At 52.2% G+C, this 25517-nt stretch overlaps 9 protein-coding genes across 9 annotated transcripts; 6 read left to right on the top strand and 3 right to left on the bottom strand.

Moving 5' to 3' along the window:
• Nucleotides 1–1119: 1119 nt before the first annotated feature.
• On the top strand, nucleotides 1120–3138 carry A1O1_02105 (1,4-alpha-glucan-branching enzyme; the record flags this gene model as incomplete). Its single annotated transcript, XM_007723016.1, has 1 exon — nucleotides 1120–3138. The coding sequence occupies one exon, from the start codon at nucleotides 1120–1122 to the stop codon at nucleotides 3136–3138; it is 2019 nt and encodes a 672-aa protein (XP_007721206.1).
• A 527-nt stretch (nucleotides 3139–3665) lies between these two features.
• A1O1_02104 (uncharacterized protein) lies at nucleotides 3666–4770 on the bottom strand (the record flags this gene model as incomplete). Its single annotated transcript, XM_007723015.1, has 2 exons — nucleotides 3666–4387; nucleotides 4443–4770. The coding sequence occupies 2 exons, from the start codon at nucleotides 4768–4770 to the stop codon at nucleotides 3666–3668; spliced, it is 1050 nt and encodes a 349-aa protein (XP_007721205.1).
• A 2577-nt stretch (nucleotides 4771–7347) lies between these two features.
• On the top strand, nucleotides 7348–9768 carry A1O1_02103 (uncharacterized protein; the record flags this gene model as incomplete). The annotated part of the gene is made up of 2 exons (XM_007723014.1): nucleotides 7348–7827; nucleotides 7873–9768. 2 exons carry the CDS (start codon nucleotides 7348–7350, stop codon nucleotides 9766–9768), a joined length of 2376 nt encoding a protein of 791 aa, XP_007721204.1.
• Nucleotides 9769–10796: 1028 nt separating this feature from the next.
• Nucleotides 10797–11742, top strand: A1O1_02102 (uncharacterized protein; the record flags this gene model as incomplete). Its single annotated transcript, XM_007723013.1, has 3 exons — nucleotides 10797–10868; nucleotides 10919–10971; nucleotides 11022–11742. 3 exons carry the CDS (start codon nucleotides 10797–10799, stop codon nucleotides 11740–11742), a joined length of 846 nt encoding a protein of 281 aa, XP_007721203.1.
• Nucleotides 11743–12732: 990 nt separating this feature from the next.
• On the top strand, nucleotides 12733–14398 carry A1O1_02101 (uncharacterized protein; the record flags this gene model as incomplete). The annotated part of the gene is made up of 4 exons (XM_007723012.1): nucleotides 12733–12781; nucleotides 12840–12908; nucleotides 12969–13879; nucleotides 13931–14398. The coding sequence occupies 4 exons, from the start codon at nucleotides 12733–12735 to the stop codon at nucleotides 14396–14398; spliced, it is 1497 nt and encodes a 498-aa protein (XP_007721202.1).
• Nucleotides 14399–15205: 807 nt separating this feature from the next.
• A1O1_02100 (chaperonin GroEL) lies at nucleotides 15206–15460 on the top strand (the record flags this gene model as incomplete). Its single annotated transcript, XM_007723011.1, has 1 exon — nucleotides 15206–15460. The coding sequence occupies one exon, from the start codon at nucleotides 15206–15208 to the stop codon at nucleotides 15458–15460; it is 255 nt and encodes an 84-aa protein (XP_007721201.1).
• Nucleotides 15461–15469: 9 nt separating this feature from the next.
• Nucleotides 15470–17008, top strand: A1O1_02099 (heat shock protein 60; the record flags this gene model as incomplete). Its single annotated transcript, XM_007723010.1, has 1 exon — nucleotides 15470–17008. One exon carries the CDS (start codon nucleotides 15470–15472, stop codon nucleotides 17006–17008), a length of 1539 nt encoding a protein of 512 aa, XP_007721200.1.
• A 928-nt stretch (nucleotides 17009–17936) lies between these two features.
• A1O1_02098 (uncharacterized protein) lies at nucleotides 17937–19842 on the bottom strand (the record flags this gene model as incomplete). The annotated part of the gene is made up of 6 exons (XM_007723009.1): nucleotides 17937–18413; nucleotides 18467–18804; nucleotides 18854–19234; nucleotides 19288–19484; nucleotides 19546–19616; nucleotides 19678–19842. 6 exons carry the CDS (start codon nucleotides 19840–19842, stop codon nucleotides 17937–17939), a joined length of 1629 nt encoding a protein of 542 aa, XP_007721199.1.
• Nucleotides 19843–22843: 3001 nt separating this feature from the next.
• Nucleotides 22844–25114, bottom strand: A1O1_02097 (ATP synthase subunit beta, mitochondrial; the record flags this gene model as incomplete). Its single annotated transcript, XM_007723008.1, has 8 exons — nucleotides 22844–23535; nucleotides 23588–23631; nucleotides 23964–24157; nucleotides 24209–24525; nucleotides 24575–24617; nucleotides 24670–24755; nucleotides 24860–25029; nucleotides 25104–25114. The coding sequence occupies 8 exons, from the start codon at nucleotides 25112–25114 to the stop codon at nucleotides 22844–22846; spliced, it is 1557 nt and encodes a 518-aa protein (XP_007721198.1).
• Nucleotides 25115–25517: the final 403 nt, after the last annotated feature.

Here is a 25517-nt window from a genome sequence, read left to right as displayed (position 1 = left end):
AGGCCTGGCTCCTCGCCAATTATGTGGTACAGAGTCCTAAATAGTCCTACACGTTCACGTGCACAGCAGCGAATATCGGCAGCCTGAAGAAGTCGTCGAGATCCCCCAAGATGTGAGAGGCTGTAGTTCTACTCGTACACAGTACTATCTCGATGAATCGGATATCCTACTACGTTGATGCCCACCTTCTTTCGGCTGTCCAGGTTGGCCAAGCGCAGACACTGCAGTGGCTTCGGCTGAATATCTTGGTCGTGCTTCTCGCCGAGCAAAAGTCCTTGCGCGGAATGCGGCATCTTTTTTACCCGATACAGAATGCCCCTGTATGATGATGGTACATAGGCGCCGTTGAAGCGTCGCTCGTTGGTAGAGTGGTGGTGACAGAGGGATGAAATTCTTGACCACTGTGGTTTCCACCACCCCATGGAGGAGTGGATAGCGACATACCAGGTACCACATGCCACCTAGTAGGTTGGTGAGCAGGTACATGTACCTAGGTACCTTGCCTACCTCTCACTATGGAAATCTACGCCTGGCGGAGAAACCTTCGGAGGTGAGAGTGACGGCAGCGGGGTTGTTGCGCTTCAAGTTCTCAGCATCGAATAGTAGTGGTGCCGGTGGCATCTTGCAAGGAGGGAGCATCGCAATCATCATTTGCTGCAGTTCCCTTTTAAGTGGCAGCAAGCTTCCCCACGTCGCCGGGGCGCAGTTGATGTCATAGCATGCCAAATAACAATTTCGCCGTGGAGTGACCATTTACTGGCGAGCTGGGTACCTAGGTACCTTACCTTAGGTTGGATAGATACCTGGTATCAGGTTGGAATAAACACCTCAAATATTCACCACTCTCCAGCCACGTTGTTCAATCTCCCGTCCGGTTTCTCAAGTCACATATCTCTTCGGAGCTACTGCCTCTGCCCTTGACCACTCTTGCATAAAGACCACTTGCTTCCCATACAAAACAACGCCATTGTGCTTCACAGCTCCTGGGTCAACCCTCCCCTATAATGGCGCTCAACCAGGCTTCGGAGAATTCTGTGTTGGCACAGCCTTCCAGCAATGGAGTAGCTCCTGATGGAACAGGTTAGGAGCTGTCTGAAGTACTTCCGCTCTCCGCTAACAATGTTTGTAGGGGTGATCCAGCTCGATCCTTGGTTAGAACCCTACAAGGACGCCCTGAAACATCGATTCGCAAAGACCCAGAATTGGATCAAGACAATCAACGAGACAGAAGGAGGCTTGGAGAATTTCTCGCGAGGCTTCGATCGCTTCGGCTTTACGTTTGCTCCTGATGGGACTATCACATATCGCGAATGGGCCCCCAACGCCGAGCAAGCTTTCCTCATCGGCGACTTCAACAACTGGGACCGAATTGCCACTCCCATGCAGAAGAACAGCTTCGGTGTCTGGGAAGTCAGTCTGCCCCCAAGAGACGGAGTGCCTGCGATACCACATAACACAAAAGTGAAGATCTCCATGGTGATACCGGGAGGGGAGCGGATAGAGAGGCTACCAGCATGGATCAAAAGAGTTACCCAAGATCTGTCAGTGTCTCCTGTGTATGATGCCATCCTCTGGAACCCGCCACAGTCGGAGCGCTATGTTTTCAAAAATAAGCGTCCTCCTCAGCCGAAGAGCGTCCGGGTCTATGAGGCCCACGTGGGAATCTCGTCTCCCGAGCTGAAAGTTGCAACATACAAAGAATTTACAAGAAACATGCTGCCCAGGATCAAATATTTGGGCTATAATGTTATTCAGCTGATGGCTATCATGGAACACGCCTACTATGCCAGCTTCGGCTACCAAGTCAACTCCTTCTTCGCAGCCAGTTCGCGCTTCGGCACTCCCGAAGATCTGAAAGAGCTCATTGATACCGCGCACGGGATGGGCCTCACCGTACTTTTGGATGTTGTACACTCTCACGCAAGCAAAAACACTCTGGATGGCCTCAACATGTTCGACGGTAGTGACCACCTGTACTTTCACGAAGGTGCAAAAGGCCGCCATGAGTTGTGGGATTCTCGAGTCTTCAATTATGGCCACCATGAGGTCTTGCGCTTCCTCTTGTCGAATCTGCGCTTCTGGATGGATGAATACCAGTTTGACGGGTTTCGCTTCGATGGAGTGACCTCGATGCTCTACACGCACCACGGTATTGGCACCGGCTTCTCAGGAGGCTATCACGAGTACTTTGGCCCCTCGGTGGACGAAGATGGCGTGGTGTATCTGATGTTGGCCAACGAGATGCTCCACGACCTCTATCCCAGCTGCATCACGATTGCAGAGGACGTTTCAGGCATGCCTGCATTATGTCTGAAGCTATCGCTGGGCGGCATCGGATTCGATTATCGACTCGCCATGGCCATTCCGGACATGTGGATCAAGCTTTTGAAAGAGAAGAATGATGATGAATGGGATATTGGCCACATTTCTTTCACTCTGACCAACCGACGTCACGGTGAAAAGACTATCGCTTATGCGGAGTCGCATGATCAGGCTCTCGTGGGGGACAAGTCGTTGATGATGTGGCTCGCCGATGCAGAGCTGTATACGCATATGTCCACTTTGACAGAACTTACCCCAAAGATCGAACGAGCTATGTCTCTCCACAAGATGATCCGGCTGGTGGTCCACGGACTTGGTGGAGAGGGGTACCTTAACTTTGAAGGCAATGAATTTGGGCATCCTGAATGGCTCGACTTTCCCCGTGCCGGAAATGACAACTCTTTCTGGTACGCACGAAGACAGTTTAACTTGACCGAGGATAAGCTCCTACGGTACAAGTTCCTGAACGAATTCGACCGGTCAATGCAATGGACAGAGGAGAAGTACGGTTGGCTCCATGCGCCACAGGCTTACATATCGCTCAAGCATGAAGGCGACAAGGTCCTCGTATTCGAGCGGGCTGGACTGCTGTGGATCTTCAACTTCCACCCAACGAATTCCTTTGCGGATTATCGTGTCGGCATCGAGCAGGCTGGCGTTTACAGAATTGTCCTTGACACGGATGCGCCCGAGCACGGCGGATTCGGAAGGAATGCAAAGGACACAAGGTTTTTCACCACCGATTTTCCATGGAACGGCCGGAAGAACTACACCCAAGTGTACATCCCATCGCGGACAGCCCTGGTAAGTCCTTAGCGCTACTCCGCGACACTCCAACTTAGTTCATCTTGTTTACTGACTTGCCTACCCAGGTCCTGGCTCTTGAGGAGACCCTTTGAGGTCATGGCCACAAGGTGGATGTCATCCCAAGCACTGCGGTCCTATGTGGCTAGGGAGGTGGTGACGATAGTCAAAAGTGCTGAAGAGCTGAGCCTTCATTTGTCAGGATTCTCCTCCTATAATTGACATAAAAGTCCAATCATCAGCAGTGTTGCATACGGATGAACAATAGATAAAACGCCTCAAATATTACTCTGCGATGAGATGAGTGTGAATTGTATTAAGCCTCATTACATGATTCATTTCCATTGAACCTTAAGACCTTCTGTGCCCAGAGTGGAGGGTTCCCAATCTTCCCATACTCATAATACTCCTAGCAAGTTGGACAAAGCATTTTTGGGGAGGGATTCCAACCTATCAAAATGAGGTGATGTGACATTATCAGTCTGCTGGCCCTGCGAGTCGACACGCGTGGTACGTTGTTGCTCCTCCTGCCTACACCTTCACTGGGCCGCTCCATGGGACTTGGGGAATTGCCTGCGGACATTCCATTCGTCCCTGCATACCCTCATGGCGAGTCCAGGGATGAGTTCCTGCTCCTTATCTCTCCCTCTTCCCCCTTTGGCTTTGCCCAACAGCCAGTCCGTCAGGGTGACTACCTTGCTCGTTTTGTCGAACCCGTTGTCCTCGTCTGCGTGTTCGATGGTATGGCTGGCAATGCGGCCCTTTGAATCGAAGGTGAAGATGAACAAGCCCGTGAAATCGTCGCTGCTGCTGAGATTGAAGATCGGTTTGTCGCCGCCGAGAAGTTTTGACAAGCCACGATTGATCCCGCCTGCCGAGGAAGCGTTGGATTCAGCAGCACTCGAGGCCGCCATATCTGTGGAATTCCCGTCTCCATTCTGTTTGGGTTCGGTCTTCCAGCGGACCACGAGCTTCTCCTCCATCAGGTCTGCGCATTCATCTTCGGGGATGGCATATCTGAGGCCTGTGCGGACGATTTTCTCCGACTGGATTTGAAGCTTGACATTGCCTAGAATGGGCACACAGCCCCAAGCCACAGGAGCTGTCCACAAGGCGGCACGGTATGCGACGCGACCCTTCACTGCGGGCAGGTGAGGATGAGTGGACGGGAAAAGGTGGAGGGAGATGTTTGGCGAAAGGATCTCCGGCGGGAGCGGAGTAGTTAGGATGTTTGGCAAGAGGGGAGAAAGTGTTCGCAGTGCTGGAGGCAGTCAGCGATCTGGATCCTAGACCCTTTGGCACAGATTATAGCATACTCTTGCCTAGCCTCAACAGACGCTCGTCTGGAGGCGGATGATCTTGCTTTTCATTGCTGTTGCCGGGCGTGGGTGGCCCGAGTAATTCATCCGCAGGACCAATTCTTGGAGAGGAGGCGGTGAACCATACTTCGGAGATGGGCTCTGGTCGAACTTGAGCAAGATGCCTCTTAGGAAACACCTGGCGAAGGTACTGGTTGGCCGCGGTTGTCGACCTTAAACGATGTCCTAGGACACGAGCCCGGATGGGCGGGTTATGCGTCCATGGTAATGCTGGAGTGGGACGCGGCGCGGCTGTTGGAAGCTTGCGCATTGGCCTGAAGATCATCTGGGCGGAGGAAGCATTATCGAGGTCGAATCACTCGAGAACATCCAGACATGAATGGGAATGTGACTATTGACCATGCTTGCGAGTTGTGTGTCGGGCAGAGTCTCGAACAAAAGTCGTGAAAACGAGATGCGCAGGGTAATGACGTCGGGCCAATAACGAGACAGTAATTGCTTTACATTCAACTTCGCAGTTGGGAGCTCACCATCTTTCTTCTAAACTTCCTTCCTGCAGTTCTTTGTTGCATTCTACTGCAGTTCCTTTCTGCAGTTTGTTGTTGGCCAATTTGATGCTGTGAACTTGCAAGACATATCCGCCTGGAGTCTCTGGAGTCAGTTCAAAGACGTCCTTTGGCTACTATTGCTACGTGCTTCCTTCTGCGGTGGAATTCCCGTCCATCTCAGCTGAGTGCGCTGAACCAGAGACACTGTCACCTCTTTGATTAATGTCTACATTTGCAGGTGAGGAGCACGCCTGAACCATGACCGGCCGCAGCTCAAAGGGATGGCCGGTCCATTCATGTACCATCAATCACCTTTCGTGAAGACGCCTACGCGCTGCGAATGCCCGCAACCTCCCCAAAAGAGTGAGAGACAAGTGTTCTACACCTCCGATCATGGTGACCCTCGAGAAGGAGTTTTAACCAGCGAAGGCCTCGAAGTCCTTCTGATCTCGGATTCTGCCATATCGAATATTGCCTGGTTTGGAGCTGCAGGTAAACATTACACCGTTCTATTCCCATGTCATCGACCGCGCGGTTGAACAGAGAGGTCAGAGATTCCGCAAGAGGTATTTGAGACTGGTGCCTGCCAAGGGTGTAACACGCGGTTCTCCAGATACGAAGACTAGGATTCATGGTCCCTTTCTGGGAGGATACTGAAGTGGGCGTGAACCTGTCACGACAAGGTGCCTGTTTACCGGAGATGTCTTTTCGCAACGACCATGACTTTCTTCAACGCTGCAGCTCTGTCCTCTCATGCCGAGTCAGCCGGCTTGGATTCGCAAAAACAACCCGAAGATTCTTAATACCGAACATTCCTTCGGCTCGGATGTCTTTTCCATTCTCAGCCGGTCGGGTTCAATGGCTCGTCAAGAACGAATATTGGCAGATACACTGAAGCCTAGCAGCATGGCGGAATATCGGTGAGGACTATAATACTAGTACGGTTTCTCAGCATTCGGGTTGAGTTGAAGTGCATGGCCCACCCGCTCGGGGACAGTTACTCGCAAGGTTCGGCACAATTGGCCGGCCTTGCTTCATATCAAAAGCCAACTCTATGTCGCCGGCGCCACTCGGTCAGCTTAACCGACATAGCCACACCCACACAGCATTCGCTTGCCTCGAATGACAAAGCCGGGTTTTACATCGTACTATGCAGGTACTCGGCGGTGTGCAAGGGATACCAGATAGCGGACCACTTATATGCCATGTTCTCAAATGAGAGCGCGAGCTATATTGTTCTATCGCCCTGCATTGCAACGCAAGTGTCTTGGCCTTGTTGTGGGGTATGGCAGTCGAGGAGATCACCACCACGGTGGCCTCCATAGGCCCATTGGAGTGTCTGTACAGAAGAAGAACACAGCTCCGTATCCGGTCATTAAAATGAGGACGGAACCTCTGATGATCACCTCCTAGCACTAGCACTGACATCACTACAGGAAGGCAAACAGAAGCTCTATACAGCTTGTAATCGGACGGAAAATGCTATCAGCCAGCTTTCCGCTCGCGGTGCGGAACGCTTTGTTCCTATCAACGAGACAGAATGAAGCGCCGGCGCTTGATGGATATTGTACATTATACATTGTACTGAAGCACTACTCCAGACCGATGCAGTGGTGCTCGCCAAGGGCCAGTGTACGCATGTGCGCATTGGGACAGAAGCTCCATGCTTGGCTACCATCTCTTATCAGAGTTCAAACCCTCATCGAAGAGCTGGGATAGTAGTCGGCCTGAGGTCGAAGTTGACAAGTCTGCAGGACTACACCATTCAGCGACGCTCTGCGTCAATCCAGCGGAGTTCTGCGGGAACCATGGTTCCATCATTCAGCCTGCTTGCAGAGTTATTCCTCCATCACGACTCCGCACGTCTCCATACACTTCCACGCTAGGACAAATGCCCAGCCTTGCCTAGCATCAATCAAGCAGAGACTATGCGTCTGAGAGGGAGAACGATGTGGTAGTATGCCGTATACAGAGTATGCGTTGGCGCTCTACCAGAAGAACCGATCAAGATTCACCTTCTTGTTTCGGCCTGAACGACAAGCACTCGTTGCACATCAATTGCGATTGGTGAATCGTGTCGATGCAGACGGCATCTTATCTATCCACGTGCCGAATTCCTCACTTGGTATATCAAACCATTGCCTTGGCAAGATGCGTTGCTCAATGCAATGGAGGCGGCCATCGTCGCTATAGTGGGTGGCTGTGTTGGCGGACAAACTATGCTTTGACGGAGTTCGGAAGTTCGAAGAGCCACGGTCATTGCGATACGCTCGAGCGTGCGGTTATAAAAGGGCAGTAGGCCGTCCTTTCTTGAACCGCTCGATTCAAGTTGCAACAGACTTCCGGTCTTCAAGATGCACCTCCGTTCCCTTTGTCTGGCATACACGGTCAGCCTCGTTGCTGGAACTGCTCTTCCTCCTTTGGGCTATGAAAGAAAGGTCCTTCTTGATGCTCTCAGCAAGAGAGGGGATACTGGCGAGTCTTGTTACAGTGGCGATGCGCCCTTGGTCAAGGCTCCAAAGACCAATGTCTGGGCCCCTATTAGTGCTCAAGACAATTTCGACGTGTGGACGCTTCTGCACGATCCGGCAACCGCTTTGAATTTGACCAATCCAGATGACGCCTCACAGACCGACAACTACGTCTTTTGGATCGACGCCCTTCATATGAACAAGACAGATGTGCTCCCTTACATTGATGGCGACGGCCCCGAGCCACCCAAGTATGCTAGAGCGATCATCTTTGAGGGTGGCAAGGCGGAGCCCGACTCTCAGGAATATATGATTGGGCCTCTCCCAGTCTCCGAGTCGACGACTGTGCAAAAGCTCGACTACGTACGTCCCTCAGACCTTTCCAGTACACAGAACTGACATTGACAGATTTACAATGGCGGAAAAGGTGGATCTGTTCCATTTGACGCTCGATATGTCGACGGCGTCAAGTCAAGTGCTCTCACGCCGCTGATCACTTCCACCATGAGCAACATCTCTGACATAACCGCTGCTCTGTTTGACGGAGGTGTCTACTTCGGACCTTCAGACGATCGAACGACGCTTACGATGACTTCGGGCACTCCGGTCTCGTTTGATGGATCTCAAGGCTTCCGCAACATTTTGTTCAGGCTTCCGGGGTCCGGCTCATACCTGAGCCCCATTGACTTTTACCTGCTCGTTGATTGCTCGGGAACCGACCCTTCGCACTATTCGATTAAAGGCTACGTTACCAATAGTAAATTCTACCCCGACGAGTCCTCCCTAAGAGCCGCCTTCGAGGCTGGTGAGATAGCGGAAACTTATGTCCAGCCTCGAGACCAAAGTTGGACAGACGTTGACTACAAGCCCGAGCTTGGCGTCCGCGCCCTCGAGGACATGTTTGCACCCCAGACCATTGAGCTTGGCGGCAAACGGTACAAAGTTGACCCGGAAGCCCAATACGTTGAGTACATGGGATGGAGCTTCTACATGTCCTTCTCGCGAACATTGGGCATCATGTTTTACGATATCAAATTCAAGGGTGAAAGAATCGTCTATGAGCTCTCTTTGCAGGAAGCTATGGCCCAATACGCCGGGACGCAACCCAAAGCAAGTAACACGGTGTACCATGACACCTATTACAGCCTTGGGACGGATCTGGCGACTCTGGTGGAAGGCTACGACTGCCCGTTCGGCTCGACTTTCTGGAATGTTTCCTACCATGAGCAAAACCATACCACTGTGAACCAGGACGCCATCTGTATCTTCGAGCAGGACACAGGTGTCCCGCTCTCCCGCCACCGCTACGGCAGCAGCGCCGGAGATTACCCTTTCAGCAAGCTCGGAGTTGTCAAGGACTCTCAACTAGTTGTCCGTGCTATTGCGACCGTTGGTAACTACGATTATTTGTTCAGCTATGCCTGGTTTTTGGATGGCTCTTTCGAGGTTACAGTTCGTGCCAGCGGCTTTCTACAGTCGAGCTTCTACTATCCAGACCAGAAGAAGTTTGGACCACGCATTGCCCCGGCAACCCAGGGGTCTCTACACGACCATATCCTTACATGGAAGGCGGACTTCGACGTTATCGACACGGCGAATTCTTTCGAGATCAGTGACCTCGTTGTCGTGAACCAGAGTCAACCTTGGTTCCCCGAACTTGGAGAATTTGAGCAGTTCGAGATGAACACCACCTACCTGGAGACGGAAGAGAGATTCAACTTGGCTCCTAACGCCAAAGCGATGTACGCAATTGTGAACCAGAATAAGACGAATGTGTGGGGTGAGAAGCGTGGCTACCGCGTTGTTCCCGGAAAGTCCAACATACACCTTACCGTACTGAACTCGCCGTGGTCTTTGAAAAACTCGGAGATGGCGAAATACCATCTCGCTGTGACAAGGCAGCACGACACTGAGCCATTCGGCAACTCGGTGCAGAACGTTAACCTGCCTCTGGCGCCTCAGCAGGACTTCTCCAAGTTCTTCGACAACGAATCAATCGTGCAGGAAGATCTGGTGCTTTGGTTCAATCTCGGCATGCACCATTTCACTCGCGCGGAAGATATTCCTGTCACGCTGTACACGGAGGCTGTGTCCACCATTCTGTTCGCACCACATAATTTCTTCGACCGCGCTCAGGACGGGGATCTGCTGAATCGCCGCTGGATCGAGTATAACGCGACGACGGACGAGATCACTTTCGATGCCTATGGAGTCGAGTTGCCAAACTGTGCTATGAGCCTGCCTGAGCCAGTCTATGGCATTTCCCCGACCGTAGAGGAGGAGCTGCAGGTGAGCTCGCCATAATGGAAGCCCAGGAATAGCCAGAGCCATGGGCTCTTTGGTACTGGAGGTGTCCACCATTAGGCTATTGTTAGGTGACCGCCATCTGTTATGGCACCCACCATCAGGCTATCTGTTCGACCATCTGCTCAGTCCGGTTGTGGTTCATTATTTGGGTCGTTGCTACTCGCTAAGTGAGGCCTAGCAAAGATACCGACATTCAAACGCAACAAGCCATGAATTACTGTCAACAGTGTGAAGGAGCTCGAACTTGGTGACAGAAGTGATAATGTAGATGCGCCCCTTTATCAGAAGCCTCAATGGCAAATGCTGAACATGCCGTCTACGTAGAGACTGAATAAGAGTATTTTCCGATGGATGCTCTGGCCACTGATGTCTTACTGCTGTGCCTGATGCCCACCATTGCAGAAAGCGACTCCAACAACACTTGAGAGATGGGTCAGAACAAAGGAGAATGATAGCGCAAAACATACCCAGGGTCGCCACTCATGGTAATGTAAGACTGAAGACGGGGCGCCATCTACCTAAGCGCGCAAACATGATGGTAGTAGCCATCGCTCAAGCTGGACTGATTAGATCATTCTGTGCGATTGTCAGACCCGTGCCCGCGTCCCATCATATCTCGATTGATACTCGCATCTGCAGTCCTAGGATCGTTTCCGCGCTGTATGAATTTCCTTTGTTTGGATACCTAGCCTGCTTCTTTCTTCATCCCCACTAGCTCACAAACAAACGACCAAGGGCTGGAAAAGTCCCTTTGAAGGCATGTTGGGAAAGCCATGCAAAGGCCCCTGCTGTCCACCTCCAGACATTGCAATCTGGAGAAAGACAAGACAAGACAAAAGAGAAAGAAAGATGGCATTTTGGAGCAGACACAAATAGGTCATGAAGAATCCGCAACTCAACTCACCTCTGTCTCCCCCATCTTACTCTTCCCACAGGAACGGACTTTTCATCTTTGCTGACCTGAGAGTGTCTGACGCCTTTCCACATCCATCTTCAGCACCCACCTGTGCTTGCTTCTGGTCATGATGTCAAGAGCAACATCAGATGATCAACTGAAGTTCCTCCTGAGCTGTGTCAGGCATTCCAACAACGGAAAGGTATCCAAGAGTCCAGACCAGAACTTGCAACTCAATGCTTACCAGCGTAGGTGGATTTCGTGGAAGTCGCCAAAGAGTGTGGCGTGGTCAGCAAAGGAGCGGCGTGAGTACTCTGTCAACCAGAGCGGTTGCATGAAGCTGACTGTCCACCAGAGCCAAACGGTATGAACGACTCATGAAAGCCAACGGCATCCATCCTAGTGGTGGTCAAGTCGACGGCCCTCCTCAGAAAGCATCAACACCTCTGAAACAGAAGCCAAAGGACTCGCCGGACAAGGCGCCTTCGGCGAAGAAACGCAAGACCGACAACGCCAACACCAACACCAACGCCGGAACTGCGCCCGATCCTGACAGGAATGAGGAGTACAATCACAAGCAACCTGCAATACCCAGTCCCCGGCCTGAAGCCGTGAGCCCTGAACCGCCTGCTGGAGTCTCTGTCCCGATGAGTATGCCTCCAGCAGCTGCTCCGTTCTTCTCACGACCCATGCAAGGGTATATGTTCCCAAACCAGAGCACACGGCCATCCTTCTCAGCCTATCCCCTTCATGGCCACCCACCTCAGGCTTCTTCAATGTCCCCTGGAATGCATGTACACGGTCCGTTCGCTCTTCCTATGCACGCTCCCATGCATTTCGCAGGCCCACACCGCAATATAGCCGGTGGATTCGACAGATATAACAACCAAGAGGTGCTGTACCATCCGCAACCGTTGCCTCTGAGCATGCAGGCAGCCATCTCAAACGAGACCTTGCCGGCAACTTTGCCCCCACAACCCCAGGAGATAGAACCTTTGTGTCAACCCAGGAAGAGTCCATTGATGCCGGAACCGAGAGAGGAGCACCCGGCGGGGCATGTTGTTATTGTCGACTGAGGCCTCAGGCCACGAGCAAGGAGATGGACATGTTATGGCGATTTTGTGGTTTCGTATTCGGCGCAATCCTACCACCTGCGATCAGACTGATCTACCACGGGCGCATGGGTTTCTCGAGGCCAGATCGATTGATTGTAACGGCCACTTGAACTGCGCCAGGATCCGAAGACGTGTTGTGGACAGTTTCGAGGACTCGCTTGATCTGTGCTTGTTCGCATGGGAGAGCTCTTGAGATGGCCGATACCGTCCAGTTGACTGCGCAGGAGGACTCTGCCTGACCATGTCAGACGCAGGTCCAACACAAGGAAGCACGACGCACGCACTTTTCAATGTGTTACTAGTATTGTCAGCAACTTGTCGACGCCACAGAGAGCGCAGATGCATACGTTCAGATCCTCCACAAGCTCCTGTTCTCACAAATACCTTCTCTTCTTGCACCTCCTTTTTCTTCCACTTCCAATATTTCCAACTCTCTGTGTCTCTCTCCTCCCTCTCTCTCTTGCATCTCTCACTTCCACTTCTCTCACTTCCACTTCTCTCACTTCCACTTCTCTATCGACAACCTCCTTTCCTGCATGTGTTGCACTCTCTGCACGTCTGCCCCGACTGTTGCAGAAGCCGTTGACAGCACTGAGGACTTCTGTTCTTGTTTTGGTGAGTTCGCCTTGTGAAGAAACAAGCTACCCAGCCTGCTATAGATCCGCTCACGACCACCCGGCAAACTTTCTCCTTTGTCTTCACTTCACTTCTTTTTGATACTTTACCTCGACCACATGCTCTGAATGCGCTTCAGAGTTCCAACTACCGACACCCCTACCCTGTACTTTCGAAGTGTACACGAAGATATCACTTACCTCACTTGTTATTCACTGGCGTGACCAGTCACCCGTCTGTTTGTGCATGCACACTTGCCTTGTCGTGATGTCGGCACATGAGCTCTGGGCTGACGGTTGGGGAAGTCTGCTAGGACTGCAACTGATCGACAACGAGATGCCTAGCAACAAGCGGCCGGCGAAGCGCAATCTTGTTCGATGGTCGGGTGAGTCGTCCCTTGATGCTGGCAGTTCGATGATCTTTCCCCACTGACAGATCGACAGATGACCTCGACAAAGGAGTTTTGCTTGCCATTCAGTATGCGTCCGCCGAGTCCGGTATCAAGCTGCCATGTACGTTGAAGGGCCAAACTCTCCTCCAGTGGTGTGTTGCTAATCAAGGTGTGGAATCAGGGGCTCGAGTTGCCGAAATCATGGGTCCCAAGTTCACCGAAGGCTCGATTGTCCAGCACCTTGCCAAGCTCAGAACCATCATGGAATCGGAGGGCATTCCAGTACCGCCACCTCTACGACGCGGCATGATCACCAAGACCCCATCGAAGGTGTACGGGCATGTCAACATCAAGACCAAATTTGACCCTGTCTCCCCCATGTACACCGGATCCCCAGAATCCTCGTCGCGAGAGCTTTCATTCTATGATCGCACAGTGACGGGTTTCAGCGAAGAGGAAGAGATACAAACTCCCAAGAGCGGACGAAAATCCCGGGCCAAGTCGTCTCGTCGTGGAATGAGCGATGGCGAGGAAGATGAGGAACAGAGCTCGGACCTGTATAACAGCGACGAGGACAACTTTGTCACCCCAAAGAGAAAGCTTCGGACGCCCAAGACGAACTCGAGCTCTCGGGCATCCAAGACCAAACTTGCATTACAACACCTCCTTTCGACCCCGACCAAGCAGATCATTAAAACCGAGGTAAAAACCGAGGAGGGTGACAACTCTAAGTTGAGCCTGGTTCCGGACGAAGGCATTGGGCCTGCGGGTCGCACCCGCGGAATCAAACGTAATTATGCTGCCATGGATGCCGGTTCTTCTGGCGACGACGAGGCGCATGATGATGGCAGCAATGACGCGAAAGTCGAAGAAGACGAAGCTGCAGCTGACGCTGATGCTGAAGATGAGGTGTCAAGTGACGGTGAGACCGAGATCCTTGAGCAGAACATTGAGCCAGTCAACGACACTGCTGCCGAGCTCGCCCACCTTCGGTCGGTCTTTGAATTCACTCCCCATTTCCCGATCGCAAGCGTCCCCTATGGTCAAATTCACAGTGTCGATGGGATTACCGCCAATATCAACAACGCAGAGGTATGTCATGTAAGGCACTAGTCACCTTGGATGTTTACTGACGCAGAAAAGTCATCCATGTTTCCTACCACTCCAGGCATGTTCAACCCCAATCTGGTCGGACCCCATGGTCTCCCAGTATATAGCGGCAACCTTGCTATGGGTGGAATATATGGTGGGGGTCAGTTTCCGTACGGGGCGTTGCCGTACGGGGGGGTGCAGTTCATGAGTCCGATTGCTCCAGTCCCGTACTATGGTCCCGTTGTTGCATCCAGGGCGGTGACTCCATCTATCGAGTCGTCTCACGCCTCTTCTCGCAACGACTCTATTGCCACTGTCATGTCAGCTACAACTCAACCATCTCAGTCAGACAACGAGGTACCTATCAACAGCGCGGCGGGCAACGATCTTACTCTTGACCTCCCTCAAATTCAGCCGGCAGATGACATGAAGGACGGCGATATGAATGCAAGCATGCCTGCCGAAGACATCATCTGGAATGACTCTTTTGCGTCAGGATTCCTTCGGGATGATCTGTGAATCAGTGGGCCGTCTCTTACATGCCCGAATGCTGTTCGGCAAGGTCATAGGAAAGTGGCAACTCAGCTTCTCACGAGATTGGACATGCGTGGTGTAGTCTGGGCAGGGTTTCCTACGTGAGGGAGGAGTTGTCACAGGTCTTGCTTTTGATTTTTCATTTCTTCTCTTCACTGCAACGAACATATTCAATTGCCACGGGGTCCTCCTCCTTCGCAGGGCTTCGGCATTCACTCATAGGCTCTTGGAGAGCGATCCACGACTTTGAGGGATTCCACCAGTCCCGTGGTGACATGAACCAGGGCTCAAAGCCACAGGGCAAGCGAAGCTGGCGGGCGGTCGTCATGGTCATGCCTTGGACTTATAGGCAGAGCTTGGTTTTGTCTGGACATTACAAGAGAATACATGAACTCAGGAACCATTTCTGGTCTTTCCGACTCCCTTCTGCAGCGTCTCGAAGCGTCAACAAGTAACACAGAGTAGTCAATGTGTAGAGGTGAAGTCCAACTCGTTTCGGCCTCGTCGGAACAAGGCTCGCGCCAAGCGTCATGTGACTGGAGCACTATTCCCGATCGGGAATCTCTGGCTGGATCTGCGATTCTGTTGCTTTCGAGAATCATTTCAACTTGCCAAAGGTCCCCAAATTTTTTGCCGGCCATCAACCTGGTGCTCATAGTTTATTTACCACTCAAGTACTTCTGTCAAATTCGGACTTGCGCTTCTATCCTCTTGTCTATCCATCCGTCTTTGCCATCCTTCGCTTGATCTAAGCTTGTTACCTATTTGACTCCTACTGTTCCGTTGCCCGTCATGCAGCGCGCTCTCTCCTCCGTCGCACGATCCTCTCTCTCCTCTTCCTCTCCATACTCCAGATCTGCCGGCAGAAGTTTACAACAACTTCGGTTCGCCCATAAGGAGCTCAGGTTTGGTGTGGAGGGTCGAGCTCAGTTGCTGAAGGGTGTTGATACTCTGGCAAAAGCCGTTGCTACTACACTTGGTCCAAAGGGTCGGAATGTTCTAATCGAGTCGAGCTATGGCTCCCCGAAGATTACTAAAGGCAAGTAGCTGTGCCAAATGATAGTCAGAGAGAAAGCGCTGACCAGACGACTAGATGGTGTCACCGTCGCAAAGGCTGTCACTCTCCAGGACAAGTTCGAGAACCTCGGCGCTCGTCTGATACAAGATGTTGCCTCCAAGACCAACGAAGTTGCCGGTGATGGTACGACCACCGCCACCGTTCTCGCTGGCGCCATCTTTTCCGAGACCGTGAAGAACGTTGCGGCGGGTTGCAATCCCATGGATCTGCGAAGGGGTACTCAAGCTGCCGTCGATGCCGTTGTTGACTACCTGCAAAAGAACAAGAAGGACATTACCACAAGTGCCGAGATCGCACAGGTTGCAACGATCTCTGCCAATGGCGACACTCACGTTGGTGAACTCATCTCGAACGCCATGGAAAGGGTGGGCAAAGAAGGCGTCATCACCGTCAAGGAGGGAAAGACGATTGAGGACGAACTGGAAATTACCGAGGGTATGCGCTTCGACCGCGGCTTCACCTCCCCCTACTTCATCACCGATGCCAAGGCCCAAAAGATCGAGTTCGAGAAGCCATTGATCCTGCTGTCCGAGAAGAAGATTTCCGCTGTGCAGGACATCATTCCTGCTCTTGAAGCATCCACTCAGCTCCGCCGGCCTCTTGTCATCATCGCCGAGGACATTGACGGCGAGGCCTTGGCTGTGTGCATTCTGAACAAGCTCCGGGGTCAATTACAGGTTGCTGCAGTCAAGGCCCCCGGCTTTGGCGACAACCGTAAGAGCATCCTTGGCGATATTGGTGTCCTGACCAACGCCACTGTGTTTACGGATGAGTTGGACATTAAGCTGGAGAAGCTTACTCCCGACATGCTCGGCTCGACCGGCAGCATCACCATCACCAAGGAAGACACCATCATCCTGAACGGTGAGGGAAGCAAGGATGCCATTACTCAACGATGCGAGCAGATCCGCGGCGTCATGTCCGACCCCACTACCTCCGAGTATGAGAAGGAGAAGCTGCAAGAGCGTCTCGCGAAACTGTCGGGTGGTGTTGCGGTCATCAAGGTCGGCGGCGCCTCCGAGGTCGAGGTAGGGGAGAAGAAGGACCGTGTCGTCGATGCTCTCAACGCCACCCGCGCCGCCGTCGAAGAAGGTATCCTGCCCGGTGGTGGTACCGCCTTGATCAAGGCTGCCGCCAACGCCCTGAAGGATATCAAGTCTGCCAACTTCGACCAGCAGCTTGGTGTCAGCATCATCAAGAACGCCATTACTCGACCCGCTCGCAAGATCGTCGAGAATGCCGGTTTGGAGGGTAGTGTCATTGTGGGCAAGCTGATGGATGAGTTCGGCTCCGATTTCGTCAAGGGTTTCGACTCGGCCAACGGGGAGTACGTTGACATGATTGCCAAGGGTATTGTGGACCCTCTGAAGGTCGTCCGCACCGCTCTTGTGGACGCTTCCGGCGTGGCATCTCTGCTGGGTACCACTGAAGTTGCCATCGTCGAGGCCCCTGAGGAGAAGCCTCCTATGCCACCGATGGGAGGCGGCATGGGTGGAATGGGTATGGGCGGATTCTAAGCTCTGTGGCTTGATTCGAGCCCGGAGGTCCGCCTTGCTCAATCCTATCCGTGACTTTGCAACTTCCTGCGTTTAAGCGAGTTCCTTGCGTTTTGTTACACAACCTGCCTGCCTCTGGCAACACATCTCTCGACATATCACCGATCGGTTCATTCTGACATGCCATCCGTTTCTGGACGGTGTTCGGATCCTTGCAACGGGGCTTTGTTGATATGTTCGTCGGACATTTTTGTACACTTGCAGATCTGCTACACTACTCCACTCAACTTCCGGGCCCATGTTGGTTCTTTTGGGTTGCAAAAGGACCGGACAGAAAGAGGCTGGGGCAACAAGGGGCACTTTTAGAAAAACAAACAAAAGGATGGGTCGGGGTACGGTCTCCACGACGGCGATGTTCCTTTGCGACAGCAAGGGTGGAGAAGGAGTCTTAACATACGGAGACGAGCAAAGAAATAAGCCAAGGGGGTAGACCGGTCTGTATCATAATAGCCTGAAAGGTGCTTTGGTTGTCAGCTGTGCCAAAGATGCCAATGTAATAAAAGTGATTTCTTCTTGATGCCCGAAGCTACAATACCTTGACACAGGTTACCGGCCATCACCCTTTTCCTACCAAAATCAAAGTTACCGAGGTGTATTATAAAGTGTCACGAGTAAGTCCACAACTCGCCCAGGGGCCCGCCCTGGCTCCAAAAAGGACTTCAATCCTAGGCATTGTGCCTAGAGATTATGGACCTATATTTGACATCTTGACATAACCGGGAGTCCACCCGGTTCATGACAACTCGGGTGCTCCTGTTTATGTCAAGCAGACGCCGGCCGCAACACCGAGCCCTTATAGAGTGACCATCAAAGGTCGGGTTGTATGGGAAGCCAGAATCTATGCCACAAATGTATATTCTCGCCCTGCCTCTTTGACAAAGAACCCACTCTAGTCGTGAGCCTCGATTCTTCCAATCGCGGAGAGGTTGAGACCAGGCCAGTGTTTCCTGCCCCAGATGAACCAGTATCCAAGGGAAGCAAATACGACAAAAGCGTAGATTGGAAGCGCATAGTTCATATTGGTGGCCGTGACCGGTAATGTGGTGGGGAAGGGCAGCCAGATCGTGAGGTAGATTGTCCAGCACAGAGCGAAGATGTTGACAGGGGCTCCAATTCCCCTCCACATGCGCCAACCACCCAAAGGGACAGGAGCATCCGGTTTGTCGCTGAGGCGCCCACTCCAACGAGCATGCAGAATGCAACTGATGGCGATGATGTAGGAGGTGTACAGCCCGAGGGAAGACAGGGCGGTAAAGGCGCTGAAGGCGGTGGCCGCCGTGGATCCGATGTTGAGCAGAGAAAGCAGCATAACGATCACGATTGGGAGCCAGAGCGCATGAATGGGAACATGGTGCTTTGCGTCGATCTGCCGGCGGATTAGTTCAAGGGTCAATAGAAGACAGAATTGGCCGTACGTACGATTGCGAGCCACTTGGGCAGGGCACCGTCCCGAGCCCAGGCCCAGGTGATTCGGGAGACGGAAGCTACACTGGCCGCCACGACACAATATGTCACGATGATCAGTCCTGATGCCATGGCATTTGCAGCCGGGCGGGATCCAGTTGCATTGATGCAGATGGGAATAATTGGATAGGCTGCATCTAGGACACCGTCTGGGTTGCCCATGGTGTAGAGCAACACCAAGATGATGGCAAAGGCCATGACACCGTTAATGACTATGGTCAAGATCATGGATCGGGGAACAGCATGTTTCGCTTTGCGGACTTCTTCGGACATGTGGACGACGCCGTCAAATCCTGCCACAATCGTTAGGTCTCTGTCTACCACGGTTGCAACACTGCTTACCGATGAAACCCCAGGCCGGTGCCAACATCCCTAGGTTAAAAGCAACGAAACTGCTTCGATCCCACCCGGATAATATGGATTCCGTGAACCATACGAAGTGAGAATCGTGTCTGGGGCCAAGGGTGACCAGGACCACCACGAAGATGATGAAGAGGATGACATGCATGATACCGGCTGTCAGCTCCAACCACGGAATGAGCCAGAACAAGTACATGTTCAGCAGGCCGACACTGATTAGTAAAGCCCACATGATCAGAGTAAGATGCCATCTCGGAGCGGAGTAATCGGGTATATTGTCTTGGATCAAGGCTTGCATCAACGCAGCCAAGCCAGAAGTGCTACCGGCAAGGGCGGACACCCAGGCAAACCAGGTGACCCAGCCTGTGGTGGGTTAGCGATACGATAGCTTGCGCAGCTGCGAGGGTCAATCGTACCTTGCATCCATGTGATGAATTTTCTGGTATGATCTGGTGCCAGAATATGAGTCCAATGGTATTGAGCACCTGCGATCGGGAGGATAGAGCCCAACTCGGCCATCGAATAAGCTTGAGCAAGAGATCCAATGACGACCGCAAGACAACCCCAAACAAGGGATTGGGGGCCACCGTTCCAAAACGTCGCTGAGATGTTGCTGCGCTCTGATTAAATTCTCCAATGCGTACTGTAGCCTGTTGCCGAAGTCGGGCACGTACATCGCCATGACTTCCCATGATTCCATAAAAGTCAAGGAAAACGCAAGAAGCTGAGCAAAGCTGAAAAGCCTCTGGACGGACGTCAGTAAGACAAAGTGCAAGTAGATATGATATATCCAGGGAGGTCCTCACCTTCAACGAGCCGCCCTCGCTCTCTGACGCAGAGGGATATGCTCGGGCAACATTCTTCTCAGGATATGTCGGCTTTGGCTCTTCCGAGAACCGGTCGACAGAGACTACCGAGTTTTTGCTGGCCTCGCGAAGCTCCAAGTTGTCTGTTTCATTCTGATTCCCCATGATGACTGATTTGTGGGTATAGGGTCAGGGGGGGGACACAAGATATAAGCAGAAGATCGGTCAATGAGCAAGGACAGACTTCAGAAACACCCGAATGTAAAGGCCTGGAGTTGAAAGAAGCCAGGATTCAGCTCGACATGTGGTCAAATACATGCACAAGAACTCAGATTGCTGCCATCGGCCGTGTGGCAATAAGCAGAAACATTCGAGAACGTGGAAGGAGCGAGTTCCTGTCGAAGATCCAGGAGGCGATGCTGGATATCAAGCGATACCACTGTGTAGGTAGTATGGCACGCATTAGCTTCGGACGTGCTAAGAAAGCATAGATGGAAGGGTCTTTAGTCGATAAGAACCCCCTACCCACTTGAACCCGCTCAACATGCCAGCATCATTCCTCCTGGGGCCTCATTGGCCGTTGGGAGTATATGTCACTGTCGTGGTAGAGCCAAGCCGACAGGGCCGTTCCCAAATGCTTGCTTTACAAGATGATAAGAGGAGGGAGATGAATGATCGCTGGTCGGTGGCAGTCGGACCGACTCAGCTGTTGGGGGCTTGATTGCCAGGCTCTGAGTTGTAATGCCAAGCTGGCGCCGGCTCGCGTGTACCATGTCGTAAGCTCGGGGAGGCCCTGAAATGGAAATGATGGGTCTAAGTCGTACACCAGGGAAACAGGGGTGGTAGGTCGAGCGACATTCGAGAGTTTGGCAGACTTGAAACAGTGGACATCACTGGAGAGAGAGACTTCAAGATTTACCTCCCTACCTATGTTCAGGCACTGCCACCGTCAGGCTGGGATCCAGAGTTACAACAATACCGTTGTTGCCCTGAAGGTCTGTCTTGAGGAGAAGAGGACGTCCATCCCAACAGTTGGTGTGGTGGGCGATCGGCCTTGTCCACATCCTGATGCCCGTGCCCTTGAACAAGCTAGGGTGAATGGCTCAGAGCCCTCAGAGCCAATGCTGGCTCTGAATCGTCGCAGCTTGCGCCAGAGGAGACTGGCTGTAGCATGGAGAACCGACGGCGGTATGCGACGGCGGCATCATGGCCACATGATCGTCGGATACCGACAGGCTGGCGTTTGGTTCTATGCAGTCCCAGCTATTGTCACTGCTCACTGGGATTCTCGTCTGATGCCGGGATCAGGGCCTCGATGCCGGATCACAATAGTTGTGTAGGTGGTTGTTGACTGGTGCAGGTCATCCGGGGGTGAACGATGTAGGTCAAAGCTAAGTATGACGGTCCCATCGTTTACAGGTAGAGACGTACATGCTAGCCAGGAGGTCGCTCAACGAGAGGAAGTATGATAAGGGTGGATCTGGGATTTTCCCACCTATCAGGCCACCCGTCCATCGCAGTCCCAGTCCGGCTGTTGTCAACATATGGCAGAACGGGTCGCGCCGCCACGAGAAGGTGAGGATGCGAGCACCTGGCGGGATGAAAGCAAGGTTTCTAGTCGGGATGCGGTGACGGGACTAGGGAGCATGAGATTGTTGGTCTTCAGTTTGTGGAGAGCAGCCACTGGCATCGACATACTCTTGAGTCTGATGGAGCTTCATCTGATATCCGGGGTAAAGGTAACACCGTAATCGCAACTGCTGATCTCTCCGGATAGCGGCGCTATAAGGTTGCTGCTAGCTGGGCTGTGGGAGATGATCCAAGACAGTAGAGTGTCGGCAAAGGTTTGGTGAGAGACAGTATGTGGTACTAGAAAGTCTGTCGCAGGTAGGTTGGGGTCTGGGGCGCGGGTGAGCACTGCCTTTACTAAATATATTAGAACTTGTGACCTGCCACTATAGTTTACTGGCTGCACTCTTTGCTTACTGGGTAGTAGTACCTACCTAGTACTAGTACTAGTACTTTGTATCCCGTATAGTTAAATTCAAGGGCATTCCTTAACTACTAGCAGTATATTCCTCGATCTAAAGTGGCTAGTAAATCTATAGTACTACAACTCCGCTTAAACGTATTAAATTCCTTACTATATTTTATATTTTATATTTTTACTTCTTCTGGCCCCGCCGCAGGGAGACTCAGGTTTAGACATCACAAGCAGCCGAGAAACCTCATCGCCGAACAAATAGCCAAAGTCCTGCAAATTGACCACATTGCTCGGACCTGGACGGCTTTTGGAACGCGGTGTCAACAAATAGCTGTCCTGGATCGGGTTTGGCGACTCTCATGCATTTATAGAAAAGAGCAGCTCCTAAACCTAGGAATCGAATCAACAAACAGGAGATGATGGAGGCAATATCGACTGGCATCGACACAGAGTACACGAGGGGTGGCAAGGCGAAGAGAAAAGGGGGTCGTGTCGATGCCAGCCGACATGGCCTCCATCATCTCCTGTTTGTTGGGGGTCCCCGAAGTCCCTATTCACATAAGAACGGCTCCTAAACCTAAAAATCAAATTAATAAATACCTAGGTAGGAGATGATGGAGGTAATGTCGGCTAGTATCGATATAGCGTACAGGAGAGGTAGCAAGGCGAAGAGGAAGGGTAGCGTCACAAGCGACGACGGCCCGCCGAAGAAAGGACGCAGAGCCTTGAATACCTCGTTGAACGGAGCCGAATGTCAATCCCTTGTTACCCTGCAATACAACTCCGCGTACTATCGGAGTGGCATCTATGAACCAAAGCTAGTATAGGTAGTCAGACTGACCTGTCATGTTATAACAACGGATGTGGCAATGCAGAACATAACGGTTGACTACCAATCAAACCCGTCTTCATCCTCCAAAACGAAAGCAGACCCATCAGAGGTGTCGCTAGGAGGTACTTTCTACACTAAACGAGATCCCGAAGGATCGAGAACAGAAGACTACAACGATATTCGAGCAACGAGTTTTGAGTAAGGTTGTCAATGTACAAATCTTCTTCGCCACTCTCCCTGCAATGGGCAGCCCTCAAAAGGTCCGACTACCCAGCCTCTTGAATGCAACAGATGACTTGAGTGCTTGCTTGGTTGCATTATCTTGTCCGTAAACCTGCTCACTTGACCCCTTACGACTTCTCAAGTTCGGCCAGGATCTTCTCACCCTTCGCTCGTGCACTTTCAAAGTCACCGACCATGTAGAAAGCACCTTCTGGGAGATCATCACCTTCGCCGTTCATGATCTTCTGGAAAGAGCTGATCGTGTCCTTGATGTCGACCAGCTTACCCTCGATACCAGTGAAGACCTGAGCGACAGTGAAAGGCTGGCTCAAGAATCTCTGGATCTTACGGGCACGTTCGACAGTCAGCTTATCGGCTTCGGACAATTCATCCATACCCAAAATGGCGATGATATCCTGTAGCGACTTGTACTCTTGCAACATCTGCTGGACTCGGGATGCGGTGTCGTAGTGCTCTTGACCAACAACTCGAGGGTCCAACATTCGCGACTTGGAATCAAGGGGATCGACGGCCGGGTAGATACCCAACTCGGAGATACCGCGCGACAACACAGTGGTGGCATCCAAATGGGCAAAGGTCGTAGCAGGGGCAGGATCGGTCAAATCGTCAGCGGGCACGTAGACGGCCTGCACGGATGTGATAGAACCCTTCTGCGTCGTAGTGATACGTTCCTGCATCAGACCCATGTCGACGGCCAGTGTGGGTTGGTAACCGACGGCAGAGGGAATACGACCAAGCAAAGCAGACACCTCAGAACCGGCTTGAGTGAATCGGAAGATGTTGTCGATGAAGAGCAACACTAAAAAAGGTCAGTACATGATTTCGCTTGTAGCGACGACAAAGCCACTCACCGTCCTGGCCTTCTTCGTCGCGGAAAAATTCGGCCACAGTTAACCTAAAGGACAACGCCAGTCAGTATAGGTACGAAGTAGAAACTAAGTCGAAGTTGTCCTGGAAGAGATGATGGTGGCCACATGAGGTCCAAAAGTAAGGTAAATCCATTGTGTCCGGGAAGGTGGGATGGGCCAAAAGGTGGGTGCCATAACAGATGGCGGTCATCTTCATCTCACGAGGGTTGTCTCTGAGAGGATCGCCATCGGTCATCTTCATCTCACCCGGGTTGTTACTGAGATGACCGGAATCTTCATGGCACCCACACTTAGGCCCAAGAGGGAAGCTCAAGAGGGAAACTCAAGCGGGAAGCCCAAGAGGGAAGGAATAACTCACCCAGTCAACGCAACACGAGCACGAGCTCCGGGGGGCTCGTTCATTTGGCCGAACACCAAGGCGACCTTGGATTCGCCATCAAGTTGAATGACGGATGTCTCCTGCATTTCGTGGTACAAATCATTGCCCTCACGAGTACGTTCACCCACACCAGTGAACACAGAGTAACCACCGTGAGCCTTGGCGATGTTGTTCTATTCCGACCAGTCAGCGATGGTTGCAAACGTGTTGGGGACAACACCCACAATCAGCTCCTGGATAAACACAGTCTTGCCGACACCAGCACCACCGAAGAGGCCAATCTTTCCACCACGAGCATAGGGAGCCAAAAGGTCCACGACCTTGATGCCCGTAACAAGCACTTCGGCGGATGTGGACTGTTCAACGAATGATGGGGCATCGGCGTGGATAGGGGCCAACTTGGTTGCTTTGATGGGCCCTCTCTCATCGATGGGATCACCAGTAACGTTCATGATACGGCCCAACGTGCCGGGGCCGACTGGAATCATGATGGGGTTTCCAGTGTCGGTAACTGTGTGACCTCGGACAAGACCCTCGGTACCTACGAGAAGTCAGACAAGCCGTAAAAAACAACGTGTTATCTTGCATACCGTCCATAGCAATGCATCTCACGATGTTCTCGCCCAAATGTTGCTACTGATCGTCAGTATGCGCTTTTTTTTCAAGCTTCAGATCATATCCATACCGCAACCTCCAAGACGAGCTTCTGACCATTGTTGCTGGTTTCGAGGGCATTGAGAATTGCTGGAAGCTGCTCGGTGTCGAATTTGACTAGAGAGAGCGGATCAGCATCTGTTTGATTCAATTGGGGCTTGATGCTGCCAATTCCGAGCTTTGTGGGAGCTCCATGCGCAGCCAGGAGCAAATTTACATACCATCAACGACGGCGCCGATGACCTGATGAATCTTTCCCTCACGGGCGGAGTCGGTGGAAGCCCATCTCTGTGCAATGGCCGGGATAGCTTGTCTTCGAAGAGGTTCGAAGGCGCGTCGAGCGATTGAAGGTCGAGCAAAGGCAGACTTGCCCAAGCTACGGGCGATGCCGCTGTTCCATCAAGTCAGCAACGGTTCGACGTGCGCTGAATAGCTTTGCAAGCTCATCAGGACAAGCTCACTAACCTCTTGAGCATGTTTGCAGACGACGGAAAGGTGAAGAGTAGAGGTAGAGAGGAGAGTTGGGTAGTTGAGAAGCGAGAAGAAGTAGGTTGGTTGCTCGAGGATGAAGCTGTTCATTCCGAGCAGAAAACGGCTATTCCTAAAACGGTATAGTCCCGAAAAGCTCACTCAATGATCGCAACTACGTGCATGCAGGCAGTACATAGTAGTACGGCGGCCACCCTCCCCAAACCTAGGTACCTAACACGACCTCCTGCCGATGTCAATCCAGCGAACCCTGGAGGAGTAGATTCAACGTAGATTCAACTGCAAGGATATTTGAGCCACGCTTGCACATGGGACAGACTGTTGACAATGGCAAGATACGGGAAGGGAGTACTAGCTGGCGCGCCAAGGGGTTCGACCACTATCTGCAAG

This window comes from Capronia coronata (assembly GCF_000585585.1).
Source record: "Capronia coronata CBS 617.96 chromosome Unknown acBCG-supercont1.2, whole genome shotgun sequence".
NCBI classification, from domain to species: Eukaryota; Fungi; Ascomycota; class Eurotiomycetes; order Chaetothyriales; family Herpotrichiellaceae; genus Capronia; species Capronia coronata.
Note: the sequence above shows the minus strand (reverse complement) of the source record. Positions and strands in the feature narration are given on the sequence as shown.